The sequence below is a fragment of the Protopterus annectens genome, chromosome 2.part1 (genome assembly GCF_019279795.1).
Source record: "Protopterus annectens isolate FY-2018-M chromosome 2.part1, PAN1.0, whole genome shotgun sequence".
Taxonomy (NCBI): Eukaryota; Metazoa; Chordata; order Ceratodontiformes; family Protopteridae; genus Protopterus; species Protopterus annectens.
In genome coordinates, this window is record NC_056729.1 from 1,589,874,004 (window position 1) to 1,589,891,185 (window position 17,182).

Sequence of the window (17,182 nt, forward strand, 5' to 3'; positions counted from 1 at the left end):
AAAAACCTGGGCAATAAAGGCAAAGCAGATGAAGGAGCTAGAGGTGATGGAAATGAAGTGCCTGAGAAGGGTGGTACGATGCACAATGTGGGACAGAAGAAGAAATGACAACATAAGAGCGGAAGCCAAAGTAGTTCCAATTGTAGAAAAGATCAAAGAGAACAGATTACGGTGGTTCGGACTCATGCAGAAAAGCAGAAGACAATCTGGTGAAGAAGATTTGGGACAGACAGGAAGAAGGTGCAAGAGGAAACGAGGATGTCTAGCAAACAGGTGGATGGAATGTGTGAAAGATCTGCCACAGTCAGGCACGAGTGTCGAAGAAGGCAGAAGGGTGCAACTGAATCGAGAGAGATGGCGACAGTTAACGCGATACCCCGACCCTATGTAGAAAATAGGAAACGGGGTAGCTGGTGATGATGATGAGGTAAAGGAAAGTGCTTAAATGGGTTCAGCAACATAACCACACATCATAACTTCAGTTTTAGTAATGCTTATCTATAATAAAATACAAAATATTAATTTAAAAACAAAACTCATATTTTATTACTGAAAGGACACATACATAGTGGCAAAATCAAAGCACAATTAAGCAACAACTGACCAGATTTTTGCCTTGTATTTTTGGTCTATTCCTAATAAAATGTGTAGTTTTCTAGCAAATCACTGGGATGAAGCCACTAAATAATGCATTCGAGTTTAAGACTTCATAGCCTTCAAAAAATGCAGGTTTACACGAATCCTGTTATGCACAACCTGGTTGTTAAGAGTAATATTTTAAAATGTGTCCCTATTTTGGAGACTTTGTGCCATTTCTATTTATGGTTTTGTCCAGCTTTCTTGACAGACATTTTCATTTTCAGATTTTATACCCTTCAGAAAATTTATGCTAATGCCCAACCTGTTATTCTATTAACTTTCCAAGTTTGTTTAAAATCTGGCCCAATTTTATGTATGGCTTTGTTTCTTGCTCTAACAGGTTGAGAAGTAAATGAAAAGGATAATCTTTTATTATTTAGATGAAAAGGATCAATGAATTTAATCTTATTTAGATGAAAATGATCAATGAATTTAATCTTATTTAGATGAAATGGCTCGATAAATAAAATACATAAAATTTACTTTTCTCTAAACTCCAATTGCCTGCGAGTGAAAGAAAGCAAAGCTGCGTGGGAATGGCTAACCCCGCCCCCTTCCCCAAACAGGTAACACCGCCCCCTTTCCACTCCGTGACGTCGGGTGTGGCGTAAGCAGGGGCTTTTCAGCCGAGGAAATCTAGACGCGAATATGGTTCCATACCCTTGACTTAGAGACAGGGCGCCGAGAAGAGTGCGAACTTTATGGCCTGCCTGAGAAAACTACCTAAATAAAAATTGTGCCCTTTACAAGACTGGCCTGTATGGCGCCCTAGGCGGTTGCCTAGTTCGCCTATGCCTAAGGCCGGCTGTGCTTAAAGAATATACAAAAGGGAGTTTGTATTTAAGTTTTGCTTTTCTTCTGACAGTGCAATGTCTCTGATGCTGTTCTCGCGCGCCAACTCTACTGCTACTGGGAAGAAGGAAAAGAGACTAATGGCAGAAGTCAACACATCACCCCTTAAACACTTTGTGGCTGCCAAGAAGAAAATTGGTGGCATATTTGAGCAGTTGGCAGCATACATCAAGGAGAGCTCCACGTTCCTAGATGGTAACGTTTCAATAGCAGACAGAATTTTGGGGGTATTAATAAATGGTTTGTAAAGCAAGGATTGTGGGTATTAATAAATGGTTTGTAAAGCAAGGATTGTATAAAGTCAGTGGAACATGCTTGCATGTGTCTTTTTAGGGAATGCTGGCCTGAATGTTATGGCTTTGCTGATTTTGTTGCTGCAAGGTGGCAGAAGCCTTGTTTACTTCTTAAGCACCTTTATTTTATTATCACTTGTGACATAGGCAAATTTACATTTATAAAAAAAGTAATTGAGCTGTATTAACAAATGAATAGTAAACATACTTCACGTATATTGCTATGTATCACTAAGCAATATTGTATAAGTTATTCAATTCCTGCCTGATTTTTTAAAAAAGAAACATCTTATTGAACCTTCACTTATGACATGAGCAATCATGCATTTATATAAATGAAAACAAACCGCACCGACAATTCTAATCCTGCCCAAGACAGCTGCTTGTGTTGTTGCTTAGAGACAACCTTGAAATCAGTGCAACTGCAGACATATTGGAGCTATTAACTGAGATGCTTTTCCCCAATCCTGACAAATACTCAGTGTTTTAACTGAGCAAGTTAGATCACTGTTATAGTAAAAGAGCTAGATGTGCTTCTTATGCCCCACACTGAACCCATCAAGCATTACAGAATATTTATTGGCTGGATATGGCATATTACTTCTTTCCCAATTAAAACTCGTAAATACCATATTTAGACCACAAAAATGCCCAGCCCTAACACACCTCACATTGTAATATAACCCTTCAAGGCCCTTATGTTGCATAAACCAAAACCAAGTTTTCACCACCAGGTACCTCAGTGTATTGTCCCTCATAGTCTTCCTTTCTAGCAATACCTTCTACTCTTTATGTAAACATAGCAAAGCATGTTGTTCTCTTGTTCACTGAGCCAATACTGTGTGTACTCACTCTGCATTTCTTCTGTTTTTACAGCCATTCCCAAGAAGGGTATTATGTTTAATATATTTTATGTGTATATATATATATATATATATATATATATATATATATATATATATATATATATATATATATGGGTCCATATGACTACATCAACAAGTCATAACATCGACATTCAGTACACGAAATCACCGACAGATTAAATAACCAAAATCCCACTTCACCGACATTCACAAGTTCGACAACGAAGCAGTCACTAAGTAAATGCCCCTAACCACTGCACAAAACTCCTACATGTACTAAACCGGGTCTACTTCAACACACTACACTACATAGCATACACACTAGCCCTGACCCAAACCCTAACCCTAAGGTCCGACACTATCGCACACTTCACCTACCTGCACCCTAACCCTAACTCACTTACCCACCCCTAGCCCAAGCTCCAACACTAACGCACACTTCACCTACCTGCACCCTAACCCTAACTCACTTACCCACCCCTAGCCCAAGCTCCGACACTAACGCACACTTCACCTACCTGCACCCTAACCCTAATTCACTTACCCACCCCTAGCCCAAGCTCCGACACTAACGCACACTTCACCTACCTGCACCCTAACTCACTTACCTGACCACTCCTACCTCCGTCACTGTCGCACACTTACCGGGTCGCTATCACACATTACCCTTGTCGGTCTTTCCGCTGTCGGGTTGTCGAACTTGTGAATGTCGGTGAAGTGGGATTTCGGTTATTTAATCTTTCGGTGATTTCGTGTCGGTGTACTGAATGTCGATGTTATGACTTGTCGATGTAGTCATATGGACCCATATATATATATATATATATATATATATATATATATATATATATATATATATGTGTGGGTGTGTGCGTGTGGTATTAATTTGAACACTATATATATGACCTTTTCTCCCTGGGGCTAATGAAAAGGTGCTATGTGGTCAGTTGGACAATCCTGTTTAACAAATGGAAATAAATAAGCTGACCATAGTGACCATTTGAGCTGGTATTCTGCATCTTTGGGTCTTACTTTCCAGGTGTTTGGGCCACTTGCGTTCTTTTAATCTGTGGTTGTCTCATTCCCCACCATCCCCTCCTCTTTCTTTTGATATATTTTTCCTTTGCTTAAACAAGATTTCTTACTTATCTAGCATAAACCCACTTAACTTCACCAAACTCATCACCACCCCCACTAGATTTTCTAAAAACAGTCAGGGCTCCATATTTGACTGGATTTTAGTTTCTGACCCCATCAAATTCTGTAATGCTGGCACCCTCCCAAATACTTTAAGCGACCATCTCCCTGCCTTTCTATTAGAACATTTTCCCAACCCCTTAAATTTCATCAGTACAAAACTATTTGGAACATGACTAATTTTAACTCATCAACATGCTAAAAGCTATAAACTGGTTCATCCTCAGGACACTGTCTCTTGATGAAGTGGTTAGCCACTTCAACACAACTTTCCTTGGTATCCTTAACCATCGGGATAGTATAAATAGCTCCATTGCACCTCCCTCTCAGATGGAACTGGCAACTATGCAGATTTCTACACCAATGTTTTATACAAACAGCTGTGTAACTGCATCGATTCAGCCTTACCTGATAGGACCAAAACAAGCTCCTCAAGGAAAACAAACCTGCCTGGTGGGCAACCCACCATTAGCAGGCTTTAATATAGGAGGAGGAAATTGCTGTCTAAAAGTAAGAGGGAGCGAGCCCTAAACTGGAAATACTCCCTCCTCAGCTTAAACAAGCAAGTAAGACTTCTTGTGAAGTCCTCCAAAGCAAACTATGAATCTAAACTAGCTTCCCCAACTAAAGGCAACCATAAGGCATTCTTTAGTTACATCCATAACCTAAAAGGAAAGGCCCAGATTTGTGCCAAACTGATAGTTTAATAATACCCCATATACTGAGCCTGTGGACATGGCTAACCTGTTAGCCATTAGGTTCTGTGAAAACTTTACTCCCCTCTGCCTGCCACACATACCCCATTACATCGCTACCACTGTCCTCTACCTTGTACCTCTAAAGAACGAGTTGTTAATGCCCTCTCTAAGGTCAGAAACACAGCATCTATAGGACCTAATAACACCCCAAGCTGCATCCAACATAGGCTCAAACAAGAATTAGCAGCACCATTGAGTACTCTTCAGTCATAGTCTAAGTACCAGCTTCATCTCAGCTGAATAGAAAAAGACCACCGTTATTCCCTTGCACAAAGGTGATGCTTCTACTGACCCAAGAAACTGTAGACCTAATAGTCAGACTAGCCTTATCTGCAAGGCCATGGAGCAAATCATCACAGACTTTATCAACAAAGATATAGGCAATCCCCAAACACTTGACCCTACTCAATTTGGATTTCTCAAAGGGAGATCATGCCTGTTAAACCTGGTGGACTTCTTCAAGACGGTCATCAAGGCCCTGGATGAGGGGAAATCTGTGCATGCAGCCTACCTAGACTTAGCCAAAGCTTTTGATACTATCCCCCCACTCTGGTATCATTGACAAACTCACCCAGCTAAGTATCAGCCCTTGTATCATTAGATGGGTCGCTAACTGGCTCACTGATGGAACACGTGTAGTCCAAATAGGGGAATCCACTTCCAACAACAGACCTGTAATGAGTGGTGTTCTACAGGGATCAATTCTGGGACTCTACTTTTTGGCATCTATTTCTCTGAAGTACAAGCAAAAACTAAAGGTCTGTGGCTGACAGTTTGCTGATGACTGCAAATTGGGAGAATCTCCAAATGATGTCATATCCTGCAAGAGTGTTTTAACACAAACATATGATTGGTGTCAAGTTCATGGCCTTAATAATTTTTTTTTTGCATTGACTTTATCATTCCTTTCAGTAAAAGTGATGTCCCCTGCTAACTACCGCATCAGTAGTAACACCTTAAGTACATACTCATGATATGAGACCTGGGCACACAGGTTGACAGCAACCGTACCTTTGACCACCATGTCTCCACACTGGTAAGAAGGTAGGCTTCCCTCAACTTCACCACCTTTCTCCTGCTGTAACTCTCCTGACAACCTCAAAATGACAGCAGAAGCCATTGCCTATCCTATATCTATCCTGGAAGCTTGCATACCATCAGTCTGGAAAAAATAATTTATTATACCATTACACAAAGATGGAAACTCCTCTGAAATGTCCAACTACCGACCTACTGCCTTACTGTTGCCCATCTCTAAACTCCTAGAAAAGTGTGTCCACTCACAACTACTCCACTACCTCCTTAAGAATCAGCTGCTCACTTCCACACAGCACGGTTGTAGACCAGGTCTCAGTACTAACACAGTTGTACTATCCTTCACTGACACAGTAAACAAAGCTCTCAACTTGGGTAAACTTGTCTCCTCTCTCTTCCTTGACCTGTCTGAGGCCTTTGACACTATTCCTCATCAACTTCTTAAAAGCTCAAAGATCTAGGAGTGCCCCCTCCTTCTACTAGGTTGTTCGCTAGTTACCTGTCAAACAGACAGCAGGCAGTTAAATGGCTCGACTCCATCTCCTCGTTTCAGAATACCTCCACTGGAGTTCCCAAGGCTCTGTCCTTGACCCCCTCTTATTCAGCATCTTTACAAATGACCTACATACCTCCTCCCAACAGAGTGCATGCATACAATATGCTGACGACTCCACTATCATCTCCTCATGTGACTCTATCTCACATCTCCAACAAATCACCAAAACTGCTTTTACATCCATTGAAAACTGGCTTACTAATAATCGACTACTGCTTAACCCCTTCAAAACTAAATTTCTACTTTTCACCCCCCAAAACTCACTCCCTAAATAAAAAGCAATTTACTATTCTCTCACAGAACAGCACAATAATTGAACTTTTGTTCCCCATACAAAACTACTAGGTGTCACTAGTGATGATCGCCTCCAGTTTGACCTACATATTTAAAATAGTATTAAGAAAACTCACCAGAAAAAAGTCTCTACAGGCACAAACATTTCCTATACACTACCGCTAAATTCACTCTAGCCACTTTCCACCTTCACTCTTGTATGGTACCCCAATTCTCACACTTACAAACCAGCACAAAAATTAAGCTTGAAACTTGCTACAATAAAATTGCTAAATTTGCCACCAATGCTAAATATTCCACTCCTCACTGTATATCCCTCCACACATTTAATTGGCTTGAACTTCCACAACACCTTACTTTGTTCAGCTTAAAATGGCACACAGAATCATTCAAAGACCCGTGGTCTGCCCAGCTCTCAATACTATCTTCCACAGCTACATACCTAACATATCTCTCAGTTCAGAAAACAAGCAGCTCTTAATAGAACATCAACCTAGGAAATCATCCGGACAAAGCCTGTACTCCTCCTCCATAGCAAAATCTGAAATACCCTCCCCTTATCTATCAGATCCAACCACATACACACATCCTTTAAAGTCTCACTTAAGGAACACCACTCCAAATCTTGGATCTGCTCCTGCTGAATCCCTGGCAGATAACCTTTACTACTTCATGACACTTCCACCACTTACCTCTGTTACTTAAAACTCTATCTTCCTTACCTTCCATTCTATTTATTTCATCATACCTTCTCTCTCCCCCTGGTCTTACTACTACACCCTTTCCCTTCTCTTCCAAATAGCCACCTCGCACCACTCTGTCTCCCAAGTAACTACTTCTGTATGTAATGTCGTGTTTAGCCTAGGCAGTATATTGAGTGGATATTTGTACTATCCTGTGTTTGTAACCAAATTTACAGCCAACAAAATAATCTTTAAAAGCCTTCTCAAAGCCCGCTTAACTGATTCATAGATCTGTACATGTTCTGACCCAGGCTAAACGACCCAAATCAGTTATCTAGCAACCTAATTAAACCTAAATCAACTTATCTAGCTGTTCCTAGTTGGTACTGTTACCTCTGTCTTCCTCAGCCCATTCATATTATTCTTACTTTATGCCAGTTTTTTTTTACCCTCAACGTACTATTAATATTCTTATCGTATATATTCATATTTTTCTTTCTTCTTCTGTCCAACACCTCAGTATCTCTTCCATCACAAATTTGCTGTGCTATTATTTTTATGTGTTATCTCTTAATAATCTATTTCTTGTAATATTTCTTATGTTTCTTGTAATGTTATAATTTTATGGAGCTTTTCTCCCCGGAAAATGGGCCATTGGCCCAGTAGGACTTTCTCGGTAAACAAACCTTAAATAAAATATTTTGTGCTACTATTAAGCTGAATGTGTTTGCTCTCTATTGCAGCGCTAATCTAAAAGTTAATATTGTTCATTATAAACGCTTGTCTAAATGGAGCTATTCTCCCTGGCCCTCCACTGAAAATAGACTCTTTCTGGCCTGGTTGGACTTTACCGGTAAACAAATGTCAAATAAGCATGTAATTATTTATTTATGTCAAAAACAGTCATGTCTTGAGTTGTCACTACTTTTTACTGTCACATTTGTATGCACAGTTGCTACTCAGTTTGTGACTTTTCAGAGGTAATTTCCCCTTTGGAAATATGGTGAATATGATTTAGTTCTTCTCAGTGCAGCAAAATGCAAGTATAAATACATGTAATCATTGAGCAGTTCATTGGAATCCGACTGGTCAAGCTTATTAGTTTTGATCCCATGTGATATAACACTGCAAACTGCTCTGTCGGATATGTGGGGTGAGTGGATTGGATTGACTGGGGAGACGATTTTTTGAGCTATGATACAGAATCTGAATTGCTTAGACATAGTAAAACCTTGCTGAGTCTAATTATGGTGGCTGCCAATAACCAGTTGCTAGAAAATATAAATCAAAGTGTAGACCAGCTTTAGCAGAAGTAGTGACTATAGTAACAGAGATAAAACAACTGGATTTGGGATCTTTAGTGCTGCGGTAGCGTTGTTGCCTTACAGTTAGACGTTGCCTGTTCGATTCTCAGAGCGTCTTCTGTGTGGCGACATGCGTGAATGGGCGTTCCTTCGTTGAAGGTTGTGCGTTAGGCCCGGCAAGCCAGTATGTAAAAATCTACTGCCAATCATTAGTGGACCGGAGTTCCGCTGTGGCGACCCCTAACCGGGAAAAGCCGAAAGACACAAGAAAAGTGACTGAGCAAACTACATATAGTGGATATAAAAATTATACACACCCCCCTATTAAAATGCCAGATTTTTGTGATATACAAATTGAGACCACAATAAATCATTTCAAAACTTTGCCCTCCTTTAATGTGACCTATAACCTGTACAATTCAATTGAAAAACAAATCTGTTAGGGGAAAAAATATAAAATATAAAACATGTACAGTAAGATGGTTGCATAACTGTGCGCACACTTAAACTAATACTTTGTTGAAGCACCTTTTGCTTTAATTACAGCATTCAGTCTTCTTAGGTACACACCTGCCATCATTTAAAGAGACTCTGATTAACCCCAAATAAAGTTCGGCTGTCCTAGTAGGATTTTCTTGATATTTACTCAGTTGCCTGCTACAACAAAAGCCATGGCTCGGAGAGAGCTTATACAGCATCAGTCAGGAGAAGGATACAAAACAATTTCCACAGCATTGGATATGTCATGGAGCACAGTGAAGATTGTCATCAAAAAGTGGAGAAAATATGGGACAACAGTGACGTTGCAAAGAGCTAGACATCCCTCCAAAATTGCTGAAAAGACCAGATGAAAACTGGTCAGGGAGGCTGCCATGCCAAGAGACCTATAGCAACACTGAAGGAGCTGCAGGAATTTCTGGCAAGTTCTGGTTGTGTACTACATGTGACAACAGTCTCCCATATTCTCCGTATGTCTGGCCTATGGGGTAGAGTTGCAAAATGGAAGCCTTTTCTTACACAGAAAAACATCCAAGCTTGGCTAAAATTTGCGAATACATAGTCTCCCAAATGCATGTGGTAAAATGTGTTATAGTTTGATGAGACCAAGGTTGAACTTTTTGGCCACAATTCCAAACGGTATGTTTGACGCAAAAACATCATCCCCACCATGAAGCATGGTTGGTGGCAGTATCATGCTTTGGGGTTGCTTTTCTTCGGCTGGAACTGGGACTTCAGTTAAGGTGGAGGGAATTATGAACAGTTTCAAATACCAGTCACTTTTGGCCCAAAACCTTCAGGCGTCTGCTAGAAAGCTAAAGATGAAGAGGAATTTCACCTTTCAACATGACAATGACCCCAAGCATACATCCAAATCAACAAAAGAATGGCTTCACCAGAAGAAAATTAATGTTTTGGAATGGCCCAGCCAGAGCTCAGACCTAAATCCAATAGAAACTCTGTGGGGTGACCTGAAGAGGGGCTGTGCACTAGAGATGCCCTCGCAATCTGACAGATTTGGAGCACTTTTGAAAGAAAGAGTGGGCAAATATTGCCAAGTCAAGATATGCCATGCTGACAAACTCCTACCCAAGAAGACTGAATGTTGTAATTAAAGCAAAAGGTGCTTCAACAAAGTACTTAAGGGTGTGCACAGTTATGCAACCAGCTTATTATACGTTTTTTATATTTTTCCCCCCAATAGATTTGTTTTTCAATTGAATTGTACAGGTTATAGGTCACATTAAAGGTGCGAAAAGTTTTGAAATGATTTGTTGTGGTCTCGTTTTTATTATCACAAAAACCTGGCATTTTAACAGGGGTGTGTACACTTTATATCCACTGTAGGAAAAAATGGGAATTGTAGGAACAATATATGCAGAGAAGGCACATTAAGAGGCAGGATTTGAATGATCCATATAATGCTTAACTGACAGTGACTGGATAGATTAAGTGATGTATAATGTCTGCAACTACAGTTGTTTCAGTGGTGTCTGTGATGTATAATGTTTGCACCTGAAGTGATGTCAGTGTTTGTTTTTTCATTTATATAAATATAACCTTGCCTATGTCATACATGATATTTATTAAAGATGTTTATTGGAAAAAAAAAACTAACACTGGATTGCATGGAGTGGGAGTGTCCCCATATGTAAAGGGCTATGTTGTTACTTCTGTTAATATAACATACTTTGAAGTTGCAAAACCTTGGGATAAATTAAATACATTTTTACAATCCATGCCTTTCAGTGGACAAGCTCAGTCACTCAGGTTGTGCTAAAATTCTGGCAATTACACTACACAATCGCAAACTAGTGTGGCAACAGTTTAGTTTTAAATAAGTTCCCTTTTGGATTATATGTGAAGTATCCTTTTTGTATCATTTGCAGCCACAGTTGCATTCTAAGCCTTGGGATTGATCTGTAAGTTTCTTTTCTGTTGTGTGCTGCCGTTACGTTGTTGCCACCATACCACTCAGCTGTGACTTCTTTCTCCCCTTGTGTCACAATTTTGGGTGTTTTGTGTGTGTGTGTGTATGAGAGAGATACCTCCTTATTCTAGTAAGTGTGACTGCAGCAAGTAAATTACCCAAGTCAACATTCATAAAAGATGTGTGTGCGCTGAAGTCCTTAATATTTATACGACTCATGTGAAACTTACGCTGTTTGACATAACATCTCTCTCCTTGTGTTCAGGGGAGGAGCAGCTTTTTGCCTTTTTGTTAGAGTGCCAAGTTCAGAAAAAGGCTTGTCATCTCCCTTTTGGCTCTGTGTTTGGACAGTTGTGGGGAGGGTCATGTCTCCTTCCTCTCCTCCTAGTTCTTCTATGAATCCTTTCTTATTAAGGTATGTTAAGTGTACTGAGAAGCCTGTTGCTCTTAAATTGTCAAAACTATTAGACAGTTGGCCATTAAAGCTAAACCTGTTAAATTGATAGTATCAGAGTTATGCCTTATTCTAATGCAGAGATATCCATGCCACTTGGTGGAGATTCCTTCCCGCTGCTGCTTATCTTTGGAAGCAGTAGCGAGTTCTATGACAAGTCCTGCTTCTCCTGCATTCTAGGGACATACTTTTACTTGAGGGCCCTTCTCCTCTCCCCCTGCAGTCTAGAAGTGTCCAGCACTTTCAGGCATTGATTTTATGTAGAACTTGGCAGTGCAGTCAAGGAGCTGCAGCACAGGCAGACAGTTTTCCACCTCCTTTCTGCTTCAAGAGACATAAAAATAGATCTAGTGTGAACATTTGTTTCTTGCCTCCCATAGTGAATCCATGGGCTCTCCACTTCAGGTGTCAGTAATGTTTTATGAGCTCACAGAAAGTCTCATCAGATTTGACCCCTTAGGGAAGATTTTGACAAAGGGTCCATTTCTCTACCTTTGTTTCTAGAAGGCCCTGAATTAAGGAAGGTGTTACAGAGGATAGTGAGAGGAAGCTGGCCTTCCTGGGAAACTTCCTGCTCTCATAAGAGATTTCATCTGCCTGTCTCATAAAGCTTCCTCCAGAGTTTTACTTGGGTAGATATTAGTGACAGTACACAAGCCAGCACGTAAAAACCTACTGCCAATCATTAGCGGCCCGGAGTTCCGCTGTGGCGACCCCTGGCCGGGAAAAGCCGAAAGACACAAACAAAAACAGCCAGTGTAGCTTGGGAGAATCTGGACTCTAGTGCCATATCCAAGAAAGTGATGATATCTTCAGACCTGCTGTCTATGTTGAGGCACCAAAACTGGATTAAGACTGACTGTGTGGCCACCTTGAATATGAATCCCTCTCCTCAGTGTCTGCCTTTGCAATCCCTATAATATAAAGTCCAACCCTTGGGCAAGCTGGTGAAGATGGGCCTTCACATTCACAGCTTTGTTTCTTAGCATGCTGTGTTAGCTCCACATGCAGTTCATTTCATTGAGTATTTTGGATGAGTACTATTTTTTTATTAGTATTTTGTAATTATTCTTTTTATTGACCAGGTTAGTCCCATTAGGCTAATAGCCTATTTTCAAATGAGACCTGAGGTGGTATTTATACCGCTAGGGGAAATTTAGCCGGGGCATTGAGGAACTACTACTACTCTTCAGTAGGCACTGTGGAATAATTTGCATCCACCTGAGCTACCACCAACTCAAGCAGATGGAACCTTGGTTTAACAGGTCATCCTAAGGATGATGCACTTCAGTGTAAGCAGTCAGTCTGCCTGGTGTGGGAATAGAACCCACAGACTTCTGCACCAAAGGAAGGTGCGCTACCTGTTGTGCCACTGACAGTGCTGAAAGTCTGTCTGACAGATCTGTTTAAAGGAGCAGTTCATTAGTCGGTGTGCCATATACTCCATGGACAGCAGTATATTGGTTCAAGTAGCATTTAATGACCAGTTGGAGCCTGCATGGACAGTAGCATTCAACATAGTTATGCATCAGAATTTCTGGCTGTATTTTAGTACTGTGGAGGGCAGTAAAGAAATGTTTGACTGCATCCTTTTCACAAACCTTTGCTGTTTGGGTCTGAAGTTGATTCATGGGCCTGAAGGAGAATGGACAGACCTTTTCTGTTCCCAGGGTCGTTCATTCTCCCCACCCTTCCTTCTCTGAGACTGAAAGAAGATGGAGTAAGCTGATTTTTTAGGTTCATAAGTTTATAGTAGGCTAATGACCACCATGGTCTTTATAAGCTTAGCCATGCAAGTTAGCCCAGTTGTATCCCTGTTTATCATGGACATTTATTAAGAAGTGGTATGTTAGAAGTTTCTAGAGGTTGTGTGTGGGGTGTATGGTAGTTTGGGCATTACTGACTGCCTGTGTTTATCAGAGACATGGGGGGGGGGGGGGCAGACCCAGGGTGAGTTTCTGAATTTCTGAATTTCCATCCATTTCTGAAGACTGTGCCTTAAAAGAGTTAGGGATAGATTCTCCTTCATATTGATGGGGAGCCTGTTACAGAGCATGGAGATCCTCTGAGACATTTCTGTCTTATCAATATGTCCTGTTTATGTCAAAAGCAAAATTTAAATCCCTGGCTCTACTAGTTCTGATGCTGTTTATTTTGTGGATGTGGAAAAGGTCCATCAGAGCTGAATCAGAGGATGCCTTGTATGCCAGGCATAAACTGCTTCCTCAGAAGCCTGTTGGATACTGAATATAGAGAAAGGGTGTTAAAGCGATCAGTACATGAATGCAAAGCCATGGAACAAATCATAGACATAATCAACAAAGACATAGGCAACTTTCAGACAATGGACCCAACCTAGTCTGGCTTTGTCAAGGGAAGGTCATGCCTGTTAAATCTGGGGGACTTCGAGAAGGTCACCAAGGCAATGGATGAGGGGAAAACTGTGCACAATGACTACCTAGACCTAGATTCTCCTGGTAATAAACTTTTTGTGGGTGTGCCAGCTGTTACACATGTTTGGTCAGGTACAGGTTGAAGGGGAAATTGTACTCGATGATGTGTCTGATAAGGGCCGAATTAAGTGGCAGTATGACTTCCTTTGACTGGATGTCATACCATTACTTATAAGTTGGGCAGCATAAAATGATTTTTTTACTACATTAGTCACATGTTGATCAAAGGCCAGATTAGTGTCTTAATTTGTTCCCAGATCCCTGACTACCAGGCCAACTTTTCAGGGTGTCTTATCAATGGAGTATTTAGCCTGGGTGGCAGTTTTCCCGAAAAGCAGTATAATGCATTTCTTCGCCTTGAGTTTTAGTTTGTGACTTTGGCACCAGTTATTTGTTTGTTAGGCCCTCTTTTAAGATGTTTTCGTCTTGGGGGATATCTGTGATATTTCCCAATTTACAATTTACAGACTTGGTTAGTCAAAGGCCTTTGATATTAGCCTTCACCCTCTGAGAAGTAGATGCCAGATAAGAGTGATCCTGGCATAGAACCCTGAGGTACCCTGCTGGGTGGCTGGTCTCTTAGTGGAGGTGGGCTTACAGTTCCTGACTTCCTTTGTTCTGTGAGCCAGCTGGCAACTTGGCGAGTTATGTAGGGGTTTATGCCCATTTCAGTGAGATTGTCAACCATACCAGAGTGTAGTATTGTAGCAAACACCTTAGCTAGGTCTAGGTAGTCATTATGCACAGTTTTCCCCTCATCCATTGCCTTGGTGACCTTCTCGAAGTCCCCCAGATTTAATAGGCATGACCTTCCCTTGACAAAGCCAGACTAGGTTGGGTCCATTGTCTGAAAGTTGCCTATGTCTTTGTTGATTATGTCTATGATTTGTTCCATGGCTTTGCATTTTAGACTAGTCAGACTAATAGGTCTGTAGTTTCTGGGGTTGGATGATGGTCCACCCTTGTGTAGTGGGATAACCATTGCAGTCCTCCATTGCCATGGTACAGATCCTGTTTGAGGCTATAGTTGAAAAGTGACTCAAGTGGTCCAGATAGGTCATATTTCAAGCTATTTAGGACGCATCCCAGGATATTGTCTGGGCCCACTGAGGCTGTAGTTTTGGCCTGAGCGCCACCGGAACCTGTTCCCTCTTAATAGTTGGGAGAGGTTATGCTAGTAGGAATTTCATGGTGGGGGGGATGTTTGAGCTTAAATTGTCAGCCAGCAAATTTGCTGTGTTGCTGTGCTCAGTGATTGTGGTACTGTTGACTACCAGTTCGGCACACTGAGTAGGGTGAATGGGTTTGGGAGCTCTAGTCCTGTGTTTGAGTTCAAAACGGGTAAGGCAGACTCAAAGAACACAGGAAAATCAGTAGCAAGGTTAACAGAAAGGTACTAGAATCCAACTTTAAGCAGGTATGTACAGCTATAAAAAGTACTGAAGCAGTACTGCCACTATTGCTATGCCACCAAAGACTACGCTACTGGACTATGCAGACGTTTACCAGTAATGCTGTAATAAATGACTAAAAAGCCTCAAAATTGGCAGTAAATCAGTCCTCCCAGAACTGTGAAAGAAGCTACAAGACTGATGACCCCAGACTGGGTACAAAATAAAAAATGCTACCCTTTACTTGTAATTCTACTTATGGAAATAGAAGTGCAGTAGAATTTATAAACCGAGTTAAAAGCTTGTAGTAATGCGCAATCTTCACAAAACTGTGAAAGAAGGTATAAAACTAAGGTCCCCAGAACAAACTAAAAAAAATAAGAACAGATACTTTTTTGTACTTGTGTGCTTTTTGCCTGCTTTTTAGGCAGAATGTTACCACCACAGAGGCCGCTACAAGTGCAGATTAAAATATTTAAGCAGAATTTAAATAAAAGCTGTTTTCTTCCTTTTTGATGAAAAGCTTGTATGTCACACCTCTCATAGTCTTGAACAAAAGGCTCCGAGAGGTGTCCTACACTGCAAACCCAATGGTAGCAGAAGGATGGACCTGATCAGTCATCTTCACCAAGACACCTGTAGTGCTGTTTGTATGAGGGTGGCAGAATTTTTAAGAATGCTAACCTCTCCCAAAAGGGGGGTGTCACCTTTGTCCCGACTCCCATTCTGGCCATCTTCCTTTTTGGAGGCAGTTGGCAAGAAGTTGCTCCTTCATCTTCCTCAGTGGTGCAGAATATCCAAGCATAGATGGGTAAGACAGCTCGTCAAGAACAGCTACTTCATCCCATTCAAGTCCATGCAGAGGGACAGCCCCCTTTTGGTGGAATTCAGCAGCCCTAAAAATGTTTCCAGTAAGAGGAGGGGAAAGGAAGGAGACCTGATCACACACACACACACACACACACACACACACACACACACACACACACACACTCTGCCAGACATGCACCAACATTTTGTAAAGAGGGTCATCCAGGAGGTTTACACACACACTGCCAGACATGCACCAACATTTTGTAAAGAGGGTCATCCAGGAGGTTTAAGTAGACCAGTGAAGACAAGGATTTTTCTCTAGGCTGTTTTTGGTGGCCAGATCAACTTGGGGCCACTGCCCAATAGTAGATCTCAGAGACCTAAATACTCAAATGTCTTTCTGCATTCCATCCTCCATGTCTATCAAGAGGATATTTGATGTGATATTTTGACCTTTAGAATGAAATAAACGCATGAAAGTTGCTGAAGCATCCTGGAAGTGTGACTACAAGTTCAGTTCCTACCGTTTTGTCGCATCTCAGTGCCCCCAGATATTCACCAAATGCATAGTGATGGTGGTGCTGGCGGCAGCAACAGTTATTGCCACCTGTAGGGCCCCAGAGTTTTGCCTTACTTAGATGGTTGACTGCTAGTTTTACCTAGAAATGAGAGGCTTATTAAACCCACAGGGTTTCTTCTTGTCCTGGTTATTTCTGTGGCTAGAGATTGCCATCAGTCTAATCTCACACATTGTCATGCCTACAAATAGGTACTATAAGTTCCACATTATGTCATGTTTACCTCCAGAGAGAGGTATACAGTAGGGAGCCCTTTAAAGAGTTTGAGGGTCATTAAGGTCTTCTGAATTAAGTGCTTAGCACGGTATATGCAGAAGGGGGCATTAGTATTCACTGATATGCTTATCGCATCTATTAATAATGTGGGACTATAGTTTCTGTGGACCTTGGGTATATGGGTCTATATCATGTCATCATCGAACCATCACTTCATTGAATGGCATTTCATCGGAAGCGCTGTTTATTGAACTCCCCTCATGTTGGGGGCCTGTGCCCCCCACCCCACCCCCGCTAATTATATCAAGACCACACTACAGTGGGGAAAGGGCAAATTTTCCGATCCCTACCATAATGTGATCTGAGTAAGAA

At 41.2% G+C, this 17,182-nt stretch overlaps 1 protein-coding gene across 1 annotated transcript in view; it reads left to right on the top strand.

The window, feature by feature from the left end:
* Nucleotides 1-1,225: 1,225 nt before the first annotated feature.
* The window catches only part of MFN2 (mitofusin 2), a 495,982-nt gene continuing 480,025 nt past the window's right edge, over nt 1,226-17,182 (top strand). Inside the window, exon 1 of the mRNA XM_044063040.1 lies at nt 1,226-1,686. Coding sequence (XP_043918975.1) covers nt 1,509-1,686 — 178 coding nt within the window. The 5' untranslated portion in view covers nt 1,226-1,508. The remainder of the gene's footprint in view (nt 1,687-17,182) is intronic.